General features: G+C 43.3%; 1 protein-coding gene across 2 annotated transcripts; it reads right to left on the bottom strand.

Annotated features, from left to right (window-relative positions):
• Window positions 1-2,590: 2,590 nt before the first annotated feature.
• Window positions 2,591-14,206, bottom strand: PSMB2 (proteasome (prosome, macropain) subunit, beta type, 2). 2 transcript variants are annotated; one of them, XM_009895611.1, is made up of 6 exons: window positions 14,023-14,206; window positions 10,947-11,069; window positions 10,301-10,371; window positions 5,293-5,455; window positions 3,731-3,780; window positions 2,591-2,823 (listed from the first exon to the last, which is right to left on the bottom strand). In XM_009895611.1, the coding sequence occupies exons 1-6, from the start codon at window positions 14,111-14,113 to the stop codon at window positions 2,716-2,718; spliced, it is 606 nt and encodes a 201-aa protein (XP_009893913.1). In that variant the 5' UTR covers window positions 14,114-14,206; the 3' UTR covers window positions 2,591-2,715. The 2 variants fall into 2 exon arrangements, with proteins under 2 accessions (XP_009893913.1, XP_009893915.1); XM_009895613.1 differs by having other exon boundaries at window positions 14,098-14,113.
• Window positions 14,207-15,293: the final 1,087 nt, after the last annotated feature.

Raw genomic sequence — 15,293 nt, 5'->3', positions numbered from 1 at the left:
GAATTACCAGCCAAAGCAAAGCAGAACAGCTCACTGTGGCTGCAGCGCCCTAGGAACACGCTGCCTTGGTTTACAACATTCGGTTTTTTTATAATACGAAGAACAAAAAAAAAACCCCAAAACTTATTAGCAGAAAGCAGTACTTTCTTGCAGTGCTCAATTCTTTCAGAGATTTCTTACGAGAGAGAGGCCTGTCATGATAAATACAGATGCTTTTCAAACGGAAAAGTGAATTCTTTCCAAAAGGGATTCCTGGATTCTAGGCAAAATTCGGTTTTCAAAAGCTTAAGGGCTAAACTCGAAGCAAGTTTTCTTCTCCTTAAGTAATGCAAATGGGAAACTTTAAACACAGATTTTTTTCAAGCAGATTCCATATCTTACTGTCAAAAATTAAAATTTGAATGTTTCCGAATTTAAAGATCAGCACTGTAGACCTTTTAAAACAAGCCAAAGTTACACAGCAAAAGTATTACACCTTTCCTTAAAAAGTGTAAATTCTTGGAAAGTCCTCAAAAGAATCTACTTCATTAGAGATGAGAGCCCAATCTCATCGTCGGGCAATTCTTTTGTTCTTCTGCTTTGCACTAAAGGTCTGTATTTATTCATTCCTAGCGGTTGCTGCTCTGTTGGCTCCTGATGCCACCCCGTGTATCTCTCACTCAATGGGGGATTCAGACCCCGTCCCTGCCCTCGGGCAAAACATATGTTCCGCTCCAACCCGAATCCAACGAGGGTGTTTGCAAGGGAATAATTGTTTTATGTTTATTAATCACCTGCATGCAAATAGGCGCCAATAAAAACTCCAGGCACATTCTCTGCCAGACTCACATGATCCAATAGCACCACACCCCAGTTCGGGGGTCTGAAGTAACGAATGCCTCCAACAAGGAGCCACTGCCACTTTGATATGCAGTGGCAAAAATATCACACCAGCTCAGCCACTCTGCAATGACGACTTTGCAAAGAGAGACAAGAAACCTGCAAAAACATTCAACATCAGCGGTAAAATAAATTAGAGATGCTGCATATTAAGCTAAACAAATACATTAATGCAACACGAAGGGGTGAGATTTCAGTTGCGGAACTACAACACTCACGCTCTACTCACGTTAAATGTGACGTGCCGAGAGAAAATAACCCGGCTAGAGCTTCCTTTCTTACAGTGTAAAAAAGTTTGAAAAGGTTTTTAAAAGAAAAAGCAAATTTTAGCAAAATGTTTCAGAGGGTTATATGCCATTGGCCTTAAATAAAAGCCACTGCAGCCACGATTACAGCAAAACTAGCTGATAACTAAGCTCGTTCTGGAAAATATTAAACTACAAAGCCTGATGGGACTTTAGTTAAAAAAATAGATTGAAGTAAGGGCAGTGTTAAGAGGCAGGATGAGTTAAGGCACTGGAGCTGCGAATTTCTCCTGTGACATTAAGCAAGTCTCAGTCTCTAATCCAGATCCCATACGTTCGATAAGATGGGAAAACTTGGTCTTTAATACTCACAACTTTCTGGGGAAGAGACTAACACTCTCAAACACACTACTGAGGCAAGACCAAAAAAGCTTCGACAAATAAAGACAGTCAGTTAGGTCTGTCACTTACCTTTCCCAACTGAGAACTTGGGCGTTACATCGCATAAGTAATACGGTCTGCACACAACCTTGTACACATCTCTCTTCTTTCCAAGACTCTTTTCCCAAGCTTATTCAGACATAAAATAAGCACCCAACCAGAGCATTGTAAATGGTTAACTCGTTCAATGCAAATTCAAGTAGGGAAGCGGTCTCACTGAAAATTATTCTCCCAAGAATCACTCTGGGCAGACTGCAAGTATCAGCCACATGATAATTATCTGAGGCTGTTCTGTGAATGGAGTTTTTATACGGAGGCATCATCTGCAGCCTACGGACAGATCAGTGATTACCCTCATGGAAACAAAGCTCTAGCCAGCTGAGAGTATCACAACGATTTATGAAAAGTGCTGCAGTTTCACTTCTCATGGAACTTTACGTTCTCCTAAATATACAGAGACATCAATTAAGAAAAAAAAAAAATCACACAATTGATACTTCGGTTTGTATTTAAAATACTTAACGTAGTTACAAGCCTACTGCACTAGCAGAATATTCCTTCCCAGGAACAGAACCGCGGCCAGGTGAGTTAAAAATGGCACTAGCATTTAAAAACCATTCTCCTTGAAAATCTGTTCTTTCACCTTTCACTTGGATTAAACTGAAACAAAGTATAACAAAAGCAAATCAGGTCTTTGAAAACCTGATTATTATTGTTTTATAAAGCAAACAGTGGAACATCTTTGGAAAAATAAAGTAGATGCTGTATGTTTAGCATGAAACACCCAGCGTTTGTTGAGCTTTAATTATGTGAGTGGGTGACAGCACATTTTCATCTAGAAAATATAGTACCAGTTTTCCCACACATAAGAAAACTTATGGGGAGGAGGAAGTAAAAATCTCAGAAGAGGAAAGAAGGATAAGTAACCTGAATGTGCACCCATTAACAGTAAATCATGTTTCCCCTTCACTGTGGAACGATTTACTTAGATGCTCTCAGGAAGGATCAATGGAATAAAAAGATAAAACTGGCTATATAAATGTCAATCTTTATTCGATCTCCCAGTGCAGTACATGACTGTGTGCTTCAAATGAATAGAAAAAACCAAAAGTGAACAAAAAAGACAACTGCTGAAGAAAGACCTCAGGGGTTAAGACATCGCTTTTGGAAGGGGGATATTGTCGACTTCATGGATGCCATCTTTGTCAATGAACCGGGCATTGAAAGAAGTCAGATTTAGGATGAAGCGTTTCTGAAGCTGTTCAACAAAAGACAAAAAGACAAAAGAGATGAGATTCATTCAAAGCTTAGATAAAAGAGGAGAGCATAATTTAAGGGATATATGATTGCACATCAAAATTTCCATTCTGGTTCTAGTGACCTGAAACATTAGGAACTAGAGTGGTTTTTTTACTGCTCAGGAATCAATTAGCATGAGTTTGTTCTCTGTTTTAAGACTATCCATGTTGGACAAGACTAGAGATGCAAAATACACAAGCCTGTTAATGAGGAAGACATTCAAGTAGGAAGATGACTAGAATGGGCTGCAACTTAGGGCACAAAGCATATGTATCAAAAAGACACTTCAAACAAAACCTCTTTAGAGTACTTCTTCCTGATGTTTCCCCAGATGTTTTTCCCCAGTTACATTCCATTCAACCTCTTAGAGACAAGGGTAAAGAATATTTTCCTATAATAAAAGCCTTGGAGTCTGAAAGGTTATGTTTATGCTAAAATTGACCATGAACTTTAAGGTCAAATCTTTACCTCAGTTAGATATCACTTCACAAGCTGGAAGAGAAGTACACATTAGTTAAGTGTAATACAAGTAACAGAGGATGCTTGCATTATGTTCAGAAGAAACATAAAAGGAAAAAGTCAAAGGCTGTATCGATATTATGCTAAGCATGGAAGAAGCAGAAGTAAAGAAAAGCAATTAAGCTTCAAGTTTATGTTCTGGAGGACACGAACCATGCTAAGACAATGCAAGTGCCCACAAATCCTTTTCCTCAGTAGCTATTTCACATCTGGTCAATGCACATTTATTACCCCTTCTGGCAAAGGCAGCAAAAAAAATGCAACGAGAGGAACAGGAAAATATCAGTAAATGAATGCAAACAAACATTCCTTTCTCAAGATCATAAGGGCCTATTTTGGCAACTCACCTCCTCTAGACATTTTTTTAGGAGCTCCACAGCTTCCTCACGTGTGATACCTGAAAGAGAAAACATCCACAGATTGATTGAATTAGAGGCCATCTCTCTCAACAGAAACTTTATTAAATTTAAACAACTTTTCAGCTGAGCACCAAAAACTCTCCTTCCCAGCTCACAGAAAACACTTTCCAGATGTACTGAGGACGTCCTGCACCAAAGCGCTCACACTGCAACAAGCCATTGAGAATCGATTTGTTACACTGAATGGGAAGCATGACGGAATTCTGCCTCCCATGGCCAGGGACTGGGCTTTGGAGAAGTCCAGCCGTCTCTCTCTTCTCGAGTTTATTACAGTTTTAAATCAGCTCCATCTGTCCACAGCCGGCTGCAAGTCAGCGACAGTAGGCGGAGATTGGTTTTAGTGCTACGTTCCCTGCTGGGTATTAGTTTTAATAATGGGAAAGGCACGTGTGCGATGCCCCTGCTATTCTCACACATTAGGATAAAATCCAGCACTCTGTAGGGATGGCAAGCCATGACAACGTATCGTAGCTCGCTATTTTTCTCTTTTCACAAGGAATGGTGAAATGGAGCAGTATCATTTTCAGGAGACATGACTAGAAAACAAGGAAGCTCTGTGGATCACACAAAACTTGTTTCTAGAGTTTGCTCCAGGCCTGCATCCACTGTTCAGGCAGAAGTCCCATTAGAATAAAATTGTCAGTTTATAGCTACGTTTCTTGCAGGAGACAGGTGACAGGATTACTAAGCGAACATCTCTGCTATGAGATTAAACTCCGCTTTGCACACAGGAGTAGTTTTGTAGCTAAAGCCAAAGACGTCAAATTAACAATATTCCGAGCTCTGCACATTTCCTCATCTGTGAGGTGGGGATGGGCCCACGTTTATCCCTTGGCAGTGCAGGAACTGGATTATGATTCTAAAATTAAAACTTTAGACAGGTACAGACATGTACAAGAATTATGATCAAGAGCTACCACGTGCATAAAACTCTAAACCAAACCAACCAATCTTCATCATCACTACTTCAGAGTACTGAAGATAATCTTGCTCGGAATACCTTTCACTTGTGTGTTTTTCATATATCACACACAAAGCCAGTCCAAGATACGGAGAAACAGGATCTGGGACTGCCCTCTGAAGATTGATACTCTGTACATGTACAATGTACATGTCATAGCCAACAGGCAAGCAAGTAGAAGATAAAGTTATCAAAACGTTATTTATTAAAAACAGACTACCAACAGCTAATGGTCCAGGAAAGTCTAGTCATGTTTTGGAATAAATTGAAACTTCCTTCACTTACAGTCTGTTATGCTTCAAACAGGAAAACACTTAAAGGAGTTGACTAGTTTCACATTACCGTTTCAGCAAAAACAGAAGGCAATCTTTAAAGCTACATTTATTCTAACAAAAAGTCAAATTCAACTCTGTAGCATCACAGCAATTGCGCTGGACCATCTGACTCAGAAAATGTCAATCTCTCAGTTTAAGCCTTTAATTTATTAACCAGTAACAGGAGAATTTTCCTCTCCGTAGACTCCACTTACTTGGCTTGTAGTAGCGGTCAAGGATGCTGAGGGTAAGGAATGCACCATATCCATGTGCTGCAAAAGGAGCTTTAGCCAGAGCCGCAAGGTAATCCATGTAATAAAGGGCAGGACCTTCGTGGTCGTCATAGCCAGCCAGGAGGAGGTTCACATGGTAAGGGGTCTACAAACAGCAACCACGTTTTCATTAAAGCTGCCACACCCAAATCTTTGAATCTTAATTCCCCATGCCACCTACAGAATAGCAACATAGCTGGTTTCCCAATTCTTTGCCATGAAATGCTACGAGCAACTACATCAATACTGTCTGCGGGAGATTATGTATCTGGACCTACAAAAGATTAGGTCTGTTGCTAATATGGAATGCAGAAGCAAATAAAAACATAAAACTGATTCTCCTTAGAATTGGTGGGTTGGTTTTTGGGTTGCTTTCTTTTTTAAAGCTTTCATGGCACATTCAAACTTAAAAAAACTTTAATTATGTTTTCACACCAGATTCTTTCATCTCAACATATTGTGGATCTTTACTGTCAACATGTGAGCACAACGTGAACATTCTGCAGTTTATAAGGACTTCTTTGTTAATTTAGCGTGCTCTTTTCTCAGCCACGCTACTGCTAACCATAGACCATTTTAGCACATATGAAAGCTTGCAGACAGTTAATTGTTAGATTTTTATTGCACGTACCAAGTTTAATCTTTAATACTAGGCTAATTTGACAAAGTGAATGAAGAAGATCTAAGGAATCGGTTTATTTCTATGCAAAACTAAGATACTGCAACATCTGCAGCTTTTTTCTTTGGTTGGAAACAGAAACTAGAAACGTACTCTGCTTTAGCTGCTGTCTTCTCTGGTTCTTGTTTATGACTTCAGCAAGAGCCTATCAAATAAGACTGAAAAATATCTACATCTTATCCAAAAAGACCATGCAAGTGCATTAACGTAACCATGCCTTTTTACTGTGCTGTACTTGCAAGACTTGCAATTCCTTAGCCGTTTCCTTCATGTTTTAGGCTTAGTGCGTTCCACCATAATGAATAAAGCAGATGTCCCTATACATCTTCTTCCAAGATGTGTACTTTATAAGACCATGAAACATGCATTTGCTGTATTATTTTTAAATGTAGGCTCAGAAGAAAACGTGGGAATTTTATATATTTTTAAAAACTGCTTTTATATCCTTACAGTATTTTCACATTTATATAATATTTCTTATTAATCGTACTAAGAGAATACCTCTTAAAATGCTGGGAAGTCTAGATCAACAAAGCAATAAAATGAGGAAAAAAAATGATGATGCAACTAACAATAGGTTAGAACAAGCAAACACAATTTTGCCCTAAAGCCAAAACATTAACTTTATCAGAGTAGAAACTTCATTTTGATAATAAGCACAGTGAATTTGCACTCAAAATATCACAGGATACTATATTTTGACTTCCACCAAAGAGTTAGAAAGAATAAAGCAGGCTACAGTTATATATCAAACATCACTGTACATTGTATGATTTAATCTTCAAAGCATTCAAGAATATTTGGAACCAAGTTACCATGCAGCTGTATTCGTTTAATTAGTCTGTATTTCATCATTTATTTATTCTGAAACATCACACAAGTTGATATTTAAGAGCCATGACACAAGATCACTCAAATTATTGTGTGACTTTGAATTACCAACATTGGCATATGCGAGATAGTCAACCATAAATAAATGGTGTTATACAGACTTAAACAAATCTGTAAGCTGTTTCAGTTGTAAGTTCTCCCACTAATGGCGTACGAGACAACTTCTCAAAACTCAAACGTAAAAAAGCGTCCCCCATGCCTTCCTATTATTCAAGAAAGGCAGGATTTAAACATTAGAAAATATAAGTCATCTATTTACTACTGCCGTGACTACCGGTGGAATTTGCAGCCAACACCTCTTAGTGCTGTCTTGGTGGGACCAACACCTCTATGCCGGGGCTGGCATTCCTTGCACATCTCAGTCCTTCTGTGCGTTCCAAAGGCAGCCTTGGTGTTTGCAACCAAATCCATGCCAACAGTTCTAAACTCTTTAGAGGACTGGTGTAATTAAGGACCTACCAAATAAGCGGACGACTAACACACCAGGACAAATTTTTTTCCCCCTAAACTTACCATTGCTATTAGAGGCAATATTCCTCATCCCAAGTAGCTTTGCACTTTATGCTGTTTGATTTAAAATAACTACAGCAATTAAGAGATGTGTGAAATTCTTCAGACTTTACAGCTGAAGAGAACAGTTGTGATAAATACGCTAAACCAACAAGATCAGCAGCGGGAGGCCGGGCGGTGACAAGCAGCGGTGTGACATCTGGCGGAAGCCACAGTCACAGCAAGGGGGGAAAGGTGGGCGCGAGGAAGCATCCTGCCAAGCGTGGACAAGGGGAGAGGAACTGACAGTCTGCCTTTGGACTCGGGCCAGACCCCGTCACCTATAATTAAACATAGCATCACAACAAGAAACTGAACTTTGTTGGGTTTGGAGGGGCAGGGGGTTATTTTTCCTACTCCCCACCACCAGGAAACCTCAGCCGTACGTTAAATGTATAAAACCCAGCACTGATTCAGCAGGTGAATCAAGCGAGATGCTGCAGTAGGTAACGGTGGAAGACGAGCCACAGCACCACTCACCTACGTGAAAGCCCGTTGGCTCCAAAACGGTTTCTAGGTTTGCCTCAATTGCAACATAGAGATGGAAATCAACAAAGATTCTTTTCAGATCCTACTATGGAGTATAAAACCCATGTTTTAAAAAGAGAAATGAAACGGCCTTAAGTTCCAAGCCCAGTGTCATTACACTCGATGCTTTGCACCAAAAGAACAACTTCAAGGCGCTGCCTTACAAGGGTTGTCCCTAAAATACCAGGAACTGGGCCTACATGAGCCACAAGGTTCATAAGCTAAATCAAACTAGATAACATAGGGAGGAATCCAGATGGTGATTAACAATGCAGAACGAGCTCTATTTTGGGCTGGGCCACGACAACAGTATAAAGCCTGAAAAAATACTGTTTCACTGTTTGCCACTCCCCTTCACATACCTTCTCGCCCTCCGTAACAGAAACACCTTCACACGGTAAATGGCAATACGGCGAAAAACCACCTTCCCCCCAACAAACTTTTTACTTCTAAACTACTTGCCTGCTCCTAACAGGAGGTGATGGCGTGTTTTACCTTTTCATTTTTTATGTTTATCATCCACATAATTAAATTAGTAGCCTCCAGGAATCCTATAAGCAATTTAAATAGATAAAGAGAACTAGTATTAACCTTTCTGGTATCCTGCAAATTACAACAAAAATGTAACAAAATTCACAGGAAAATTCTGATGGCAAGGTTTGTATTGTCAAGTTCCAAATCCCACAAACAAATCATTAACTGCTATGTTTAAAGAAGAAGAGTTCTCCCTGCAGTATAGAGATCGCTGTAGTGTGACAGTAGTGTCAGAGTGCGCCGCTTGCTCCAGGGCATTGCCATCTGCAACAGCACAACACTTTGTCTCCGGTAAATAAACACATCTGCCTTTGCCAGTGTCCTCCCCACTGTGCTGCCCATCTGGAGCAGGTGAGCTGGAAGACAGGCGTGGGTGCAGGAAGGAGGGGAGACACAGGGAGGATCAGGCCTCAGGGGACACGGCACAGAGGAAGATGACAGTGCCACATCAGTGCCACGTCCTGCTGGCCAAGTTTACCGAAAAGCCTGTTAAACTACACCTGTTAGCGGAACTTTAAATAGTATGCAAGAAATGGCTGCTTCTGCTTTAGCGGGCAGGACATTCGGTGTCAGCATCCGTGCAGGTCAGACACCCTTGAGAGAAGCCACCGGCACCAGGCAGCCCAGTCAGCTGGGCTGGGCACCGCAGCATTACTCCTTCACACCAACCTCAAAAACTGCACGCGGTTCCACAAAACACACACAGACCTTCCAAATCACATCTGAGCTAAAGCAAGCAGCACCACTGCCAACCATCTTCTGCCAACCATGCCCAATCCGTGTACTTGGGTGAAGTCATTTAAACCACAAGAGTAGCATTTTGTGGATGAGACTGAGGCAGGACCCTGCACTGAGCTCTACCGACTCGCTTTAACTTTAGTCACTTGAAAACTTGCTACCTTCAGCCATCATCCATGTCAGACATGAGAACAGCGATCTTCAGTTGTTCCTGCGGATGAGTTCTTGAAGAAGGGTCTGGGCCTCACTCCACACATGTATAATTCTCAACAATACAGCTCTAATGTTAATACTGGCCTTTATTTGCTACTGCAAAGCATCATTTCAGGCCCGTGCAGCATACTGTTAGAATAGCAACATAATTTATCCCATGCCCTATCCCCGATAGAGTTGTTCAATTTCATTCTCAGAATCCTTTTTCTTCTTGTTTTCTTTCACGTAGCACATCATTGAGAAGAATGCTAATGAAATTCCTCCTAACCTTGGATCCTTAAAAGTCTGTTTGTCCCTTCATGATATCTTTTCATACTTTGAAAAAATTACCATGAGTAAAATCAGTAATTGCAGTTTAGCAACTTGAAAATACAGTTCCAACTTGGATTTGATATTTACCGAAAGCCTCATGTTGCTGTTTACAAAAGAGACTTGTTTTGCTAAGTACATCAAACGGCTTCGCTCTATTAAATCATTTTCCAAGAAGATTAAACGGATTCAGTGCATTTGCATGAAAACTGACAACCTTATCTCGATGTTAAAGAGGCTTAATTCACTTAGCTGTCTGCACTGTTTGTGACAAAATGTCTATTGGGCCCAAGGCTGGAATTTTAAGCCTATAGTTGTATCAGTTATTGATAAGCGATGTGGTAAGTTTTTTAAATAAGCAAATCAAGTTATATTTTAATAAAACATCCTTTCAGCAACTGAATTCATCACTAAAGAGAGAAGTCACCACCTTTTTCATCAGACTCTATTACTTGAAAATGGAAATTTCCCCCTGTAAGCCTTTGCCAAAATCTTTCAGCTATTACTCACTCGACTCCGAAGATAGTCAGCTAGGTTTCGTCGCGTAAAGTTTGCAGCTGCAGTAGGAGACAATTCATAACCTGGAGAAGAAATGTGTTTATTTGATAACAGTGCAAATCCATATTCACATTTCACTTCCTGACTTTCCATTCCTATTTTGAAATAACAAGATATTCTGTCATGACAAAGTGTCCTTTGTCTAATTCCAGTCTATTCTGAAAGCTACAAGCATAAAAAAAGCCCTCAAAATCAGGGTAGCTCATCTCTGTATAGACCATTAAAATACATAGCTTCAAAAAATTACAATGCTATGGGCATGTAGCTTGAATTTTTCAGTCCAGTATATCCGGAAAACTGATAATATGTCCACACATGACAACTGTTAAGAGAAATATTTTACTAACAAATCTATTATTATGTCATTTATATTACAAACGGGTTAGCTGGGCTTTGGATAAACCTCTTGGTTTATGCTATGTAATCCAACCTCCATTTCTTCATCCTGCCTTCACCACTACCTTTGCTTGACACCAAAAATGCCAAACCCTTAAAGCTAGAGAAGCTTTGAGAACCTTCCACCAACATTCAACTGTTAACTATACCTCTCGTTAACTGCTTCCAAACCCTCAGTGAGTAATTGCTCTCGTTCACTCACCATTCCTCATTTTGTAGAGCTGAACATTTTTCTGGATGTATTCTGCAAACTGTACAGTGTCTCCAGCCTCCCCAACACACAGGAGTAAGATCTTTTCGCTCATCTTAAACATTTTGTCATGGTCTAGGCAAAGAAAAATAACATTAGGAGCCACGGTCATGAGAAAGAATAAAACGTTTTGCCGATGTCGTAACACATCATGATTTCTTTCAGAAGCAAGAAAGTAAAAGACTTCGATAACTACATTACGACCTGAAGCACTACCAAAAAAGTGTTCACGAGCAAACCCTAACATTCAGCTCCTCACAGTTGGTGGCACAATACACAAGACTTGTTAAACATATCACCAAGAGAAACAAAGCTGAAATGCACAAAGTGCTTCCTTCAGGAAGGGAGACCTTTCAGAAATACATGGTCTTTCTGACATAGAGACGAAAAATTCACACAGAATATTGTGTTCAGACCAACTCCAACGTTATGTGTGCTGTCTCCTTGGTTCAGGAATACGAATTTTACTCAGTAACCATTCTACTTTATCTAAATATACTACATCAGAAGCAAATCCTTTAGTATAAAGCTGAAATATCAACACATCAAGCAAAAGCAATCCTAGGAAATCCAGAACCAAATTCCACGTCAACCGATCCCCCTCTTCCTGATATCCATGACTGTCTCAAAAATCAGCAATTTAAGCGAGTCATTTTCAGAAACAGGTTTTTGCTTGTCTTTTTTTTCGTAAAAAAATTGAACATTTAAGTATTGATTATAAATTATAAAGCAGCCCACTGATATACACGGAAAGTAAGGAACAGTAAGCTACACTTTTATTCATAACTGCAGTTTTAAAAACCTGTTTGTGTATATTTCAGGGAACCCAAGCTGTCATGATGACGACACTGAAGACAATTCTGTGCTCAGCGTAACACTGCAGTCTCATGTAAGGGGACAGGCTGGCACTCCGCTACCCGAGATGGAAAAATTCAAGTAGCTGTTGGTGTGAAAGGAATGCCTTTTTTACTGAAGGCGGATCTACAGAACCACACTAAATCTCCACCTCCAAACTTCACTTTCAGTTTACTAGATGCTGAACAATCTCTGCTGCAAGATAGGTATGAGGTGTCACAATCCCCTAATATGATTTCAACAGTTATTAGAAGTACCCAACAGCTCCCCAGCAGCTGCATGTCTTGAGAGCTGAGGAAAGGCCACAGACACCAATCAGCCCTTGCAATTGATTTACAAGCTAAAGCAAGTATTAGTAAACGCCAATATTCTAAACAAATACCAGAAACTTGATCCCCCACCCAAGTCAAATAAATCCTGTCCTCAGTATATTTTCCTTAAAGTTTATCAATAAACCTACTTGGAAACAATGTTAACTTACAAAACATTGTTTAAAGTGATTATATTGCATTTTGTATCTCCAAAACCTTTCACAGCCATCTTTCTAACACTACTCCAACTGACTTTTACAGACATGAAGTGAAATATTTTACGTAAAAGTACTGCTAGTTATAACATCCATAATTTTATGGGATGTTTATGAATACTGGAGTCTATAACTTTTTTTTTTTTAAAGAGCTTCTAAACTAAAGTATTTTGACTAAAAAGATCACTACACCTGGTGAACAAGCTTCAGTCTATGTTATTGCAACAGTAGGCAGAAAAATTAATTTCAAAAAATTTCAAAGGCTTAACAATCCCCCAGATGTTTTAATACATAAGGAAACTGAAAACATACTACAGTTTGGCTCATATGGCCTGTGATATGAATTTCACTGATGCTTTTACTTCCAATATTCCCTTTTCCCCATTAATTACATTTATCAGTGAATTCGACATAACCAAGCATTTAACCTCAACTGCTGTTATCCCTGTGCAGTTTTGAACAAATCTATAGCGCAGTACAGAGCAAGGTTTGGGTTAACAAGCAAAGGGTTACCTGAGCCAGTAAGTTAACATGACAACCCAACACAGTGCAGTCATACTGGCTCAGACTTGGAAACTGTGACCAAGTGGCATTTGAGACCTAGGTTCACTCTGAGTGACAGAGACCAGCCAGCAGCCCCTAAAATGAATCACAGAATGGTTTGGGTTGGAAGGGACCTTAAAGATCATCCAGTCCCACCCCCCTGCCCTGGGCAGGGACACCTCCCCCCAGCCCAGGTTGCTCCAAGCCCCGTCCAACCTGGCCTTGAACACCTCCAGGGATGGGGCAGCCACAGCTTCTCGGGGCAACCTGCCCCAGGGGCTCACCGCCCTCACAGTCAAGAATTTCTTCCTGATATCTAATCTAAATCTACCTTCTTCCAGTTTGAAGCCATTACCCTTCATCCTGTCACTCCATGCCCTCGTAAAAAGTCCCTCTCCAGCTTTCTTGTAGGTTGCTTCAGATACTGGAAGGCACAACAAGGTCTCCCCCGAGCCTTCTCTTCTCCAGGCTGAACAACCCCAACTCTCTCAGCCTGTCCTGACAGCAGAGGGACTCCAGATTAACTTTGTGGCCTCCTCTGGACCCACTCCAACAGGTCCATGTCTTTCTTGTGCTGAAGACTCCAGAGCTGGATGCAGTACTCCCGTTGGGGTCTCACCAGAGTGGTGTAGAGGGGGAGAATCCCCTCCCCCGGCCCGCTGGCCGCGTCTCCTCTGATGCGGCCCAGGATGCGGGTGGCCTTCTGGGCTGCGAGCACATCTTGCCGGGTCATATTGAGCTTCTCATCAACCAAGACCCCAAGTCCTTCTCCTCAGGGCTGCTCTCCATCCATTAGATCCATGAAGAAAACTCAAACTCAAACACTTCAGCCTCCACCGTCACCCCCACCAGCCTATTCTAACAGCCCTTCCTCAGCTGCAGGCAGCGCCAGAGGCTGCGACCTGCCTGACCACACACAGGAGCTCACCCCCGTCGCCTGCTCATGACCGGAGCTCAGGGGGGCACCCTGCCCGCCCAGGGCCGGCCGGGCTCGGCCGAGGCTCCCCGCCGGGCCTGCCCCGGGGAGGGCAGAGCTAACCCCCCCGCTCCCCGCTCCCGGAGTAGCGGCGGGGCTGCTGGCTCCGGGCGGGCCTGGCCTCTCACCGTGCTTCATCTGGACGATGCTGGAGGCCGCCACCGTGTCGGCCGCCACCAGGATGTAGTCGGGGCCCTGAATGCCGATGAGGTACTCCATGGCCGCCCGCGCGCCGCCGTCCCCGCAGGCCGCGCCGTGACACAGCGAAGCGCCGCCGCCGCCCCCTCCTCCTCCTCGCCCCCGTCGCGCGCAGGCGCCGGCGCGCAGCGATGACGCCACCGCTCGCGAGAGCCGCCCGCCCCGGGGTCGGGGGTCACGTGGGGCGGCGGCCTGAGGCGATGGCGATGGCGGCGGCCGGGCGGGAGCTGTGCCCCCCGGGTTATACCCGCCCCCTTCCCTGGTCACGGTGCTGACACTAACGAGCCGCGGGCGGCACCGGGAAGGGGCTCGGGGGTGGCCTGAGGCGCTGGGTCGTCTGTCGGTGTCCCGCCGGCGCCTCGCAGAGCCTCAGGCCGCAGGCATCGGTCCGTCGGGAACGGAGCTCGGGGAAGGGGGGGGGGGGGTGGTGAGCGGCCCGGGCGCTCCCGCAGCGCTCTGCCCTCGGCCGGCACAGCGGCGCGCTGGGTGGGGGACGGGGGGCTCGTACACTCGAGGGGATGGGGGTTCCCGCCCACCCGGGGTTCCTGTCGGGCAGGTGTCATGAGGTTTTGATTTGGGACAAAAATCCTGTCCGTCTGCGTCTCTGCCGCCATTTCCAGCCCAAACGCACAGTGTTCGCTACTGAAGAGCACAGTTCCACGGCGGAGTCTCAATGTGGAGAACGCAGGCATGAAAATGGCGCGTCCTGCCTTTGCCCCACGCTCTGTGGAATAAAACCAAACTGGCCTGGCAGTCTCAGAGTGAACGGCTGGCTGCTTGCTGCCGGTGGTCTGTGGAGCTCCGAGAGGAAAGAAAAACACTCAAACCCCTTGTAGGGTAGCTGTTCCTTAGGCACAGATTCTTGTGGAAATACATGACTGGCGCTCCTGCAGCTTCTGATGTGTGTAGTCAAAGGGAACTGAACTATGCAGAGAAGTGAAATCCTTCCAGGAGCGATGGAGTGATTTATTTGCTGCCCACCTTTCTGTATCGGAAATCGCCAGCGGTGCCTGCTGTGCGGGGCTCCCTCTGCCACGGTCTGTGGTGACAGCGTGCCAGTCCACAGCCAGTGACTATGAATGCACGCTCAGCCCATCCAGTCCAGAGTCCTTCCTGCCGCCCTGAACACCACCCCAAGCAGAGTCCCGCACAATCGAAGGGGCGAGCCCTAGCTTGACTCACCTATTGAGCCAATAAAGGA

This window comes from Charadrius vociferus, unplaced genomic scaffold (genome assembly GCF_000708025.1).
Source record: "Charadrius vociferus isolate BGI_N301 unplaced genomic scaffold, ASM70802v2 scaffold812, whole genome shotgun sequence".
NCBI lineage: Eukaryota > Metazoa > Chordata > Aves > Charadriiformes > Charadriidae > Charadrius > Charadrius vociferus.
This window is presented reverse-complemented; position numbering and strand designations above follow the sequence as displayed.

What these genes read in the sequence shown, in the direction of transcription:
- PSMB2 (XM_009895611.1), bottom strand. Translation starts at nt 14,113, where the DNA reads ATGGAGTACCTCATCGGCATTCAGGGCCCCGACTACATCCTGGTGGCG. An exon ending in GCTCTACAAAATGAGGAATG is followed by an intron (nt 10,372 to 10,946) that starts GTGAGTGAACGA and finishes TTTCTTCTCCAG; the next exon opens with GTTATGAATTGTCTCCTACT. An exon ending in TAAAAAAATGTCTAGAGGAG is followed by an intron (nt 2,824 to 3,730) that starts GTGAGTTGCCAA and finishes TTTGTTGAACAG; the next exon opens with CTTCAGAAACGCTTCATCCT.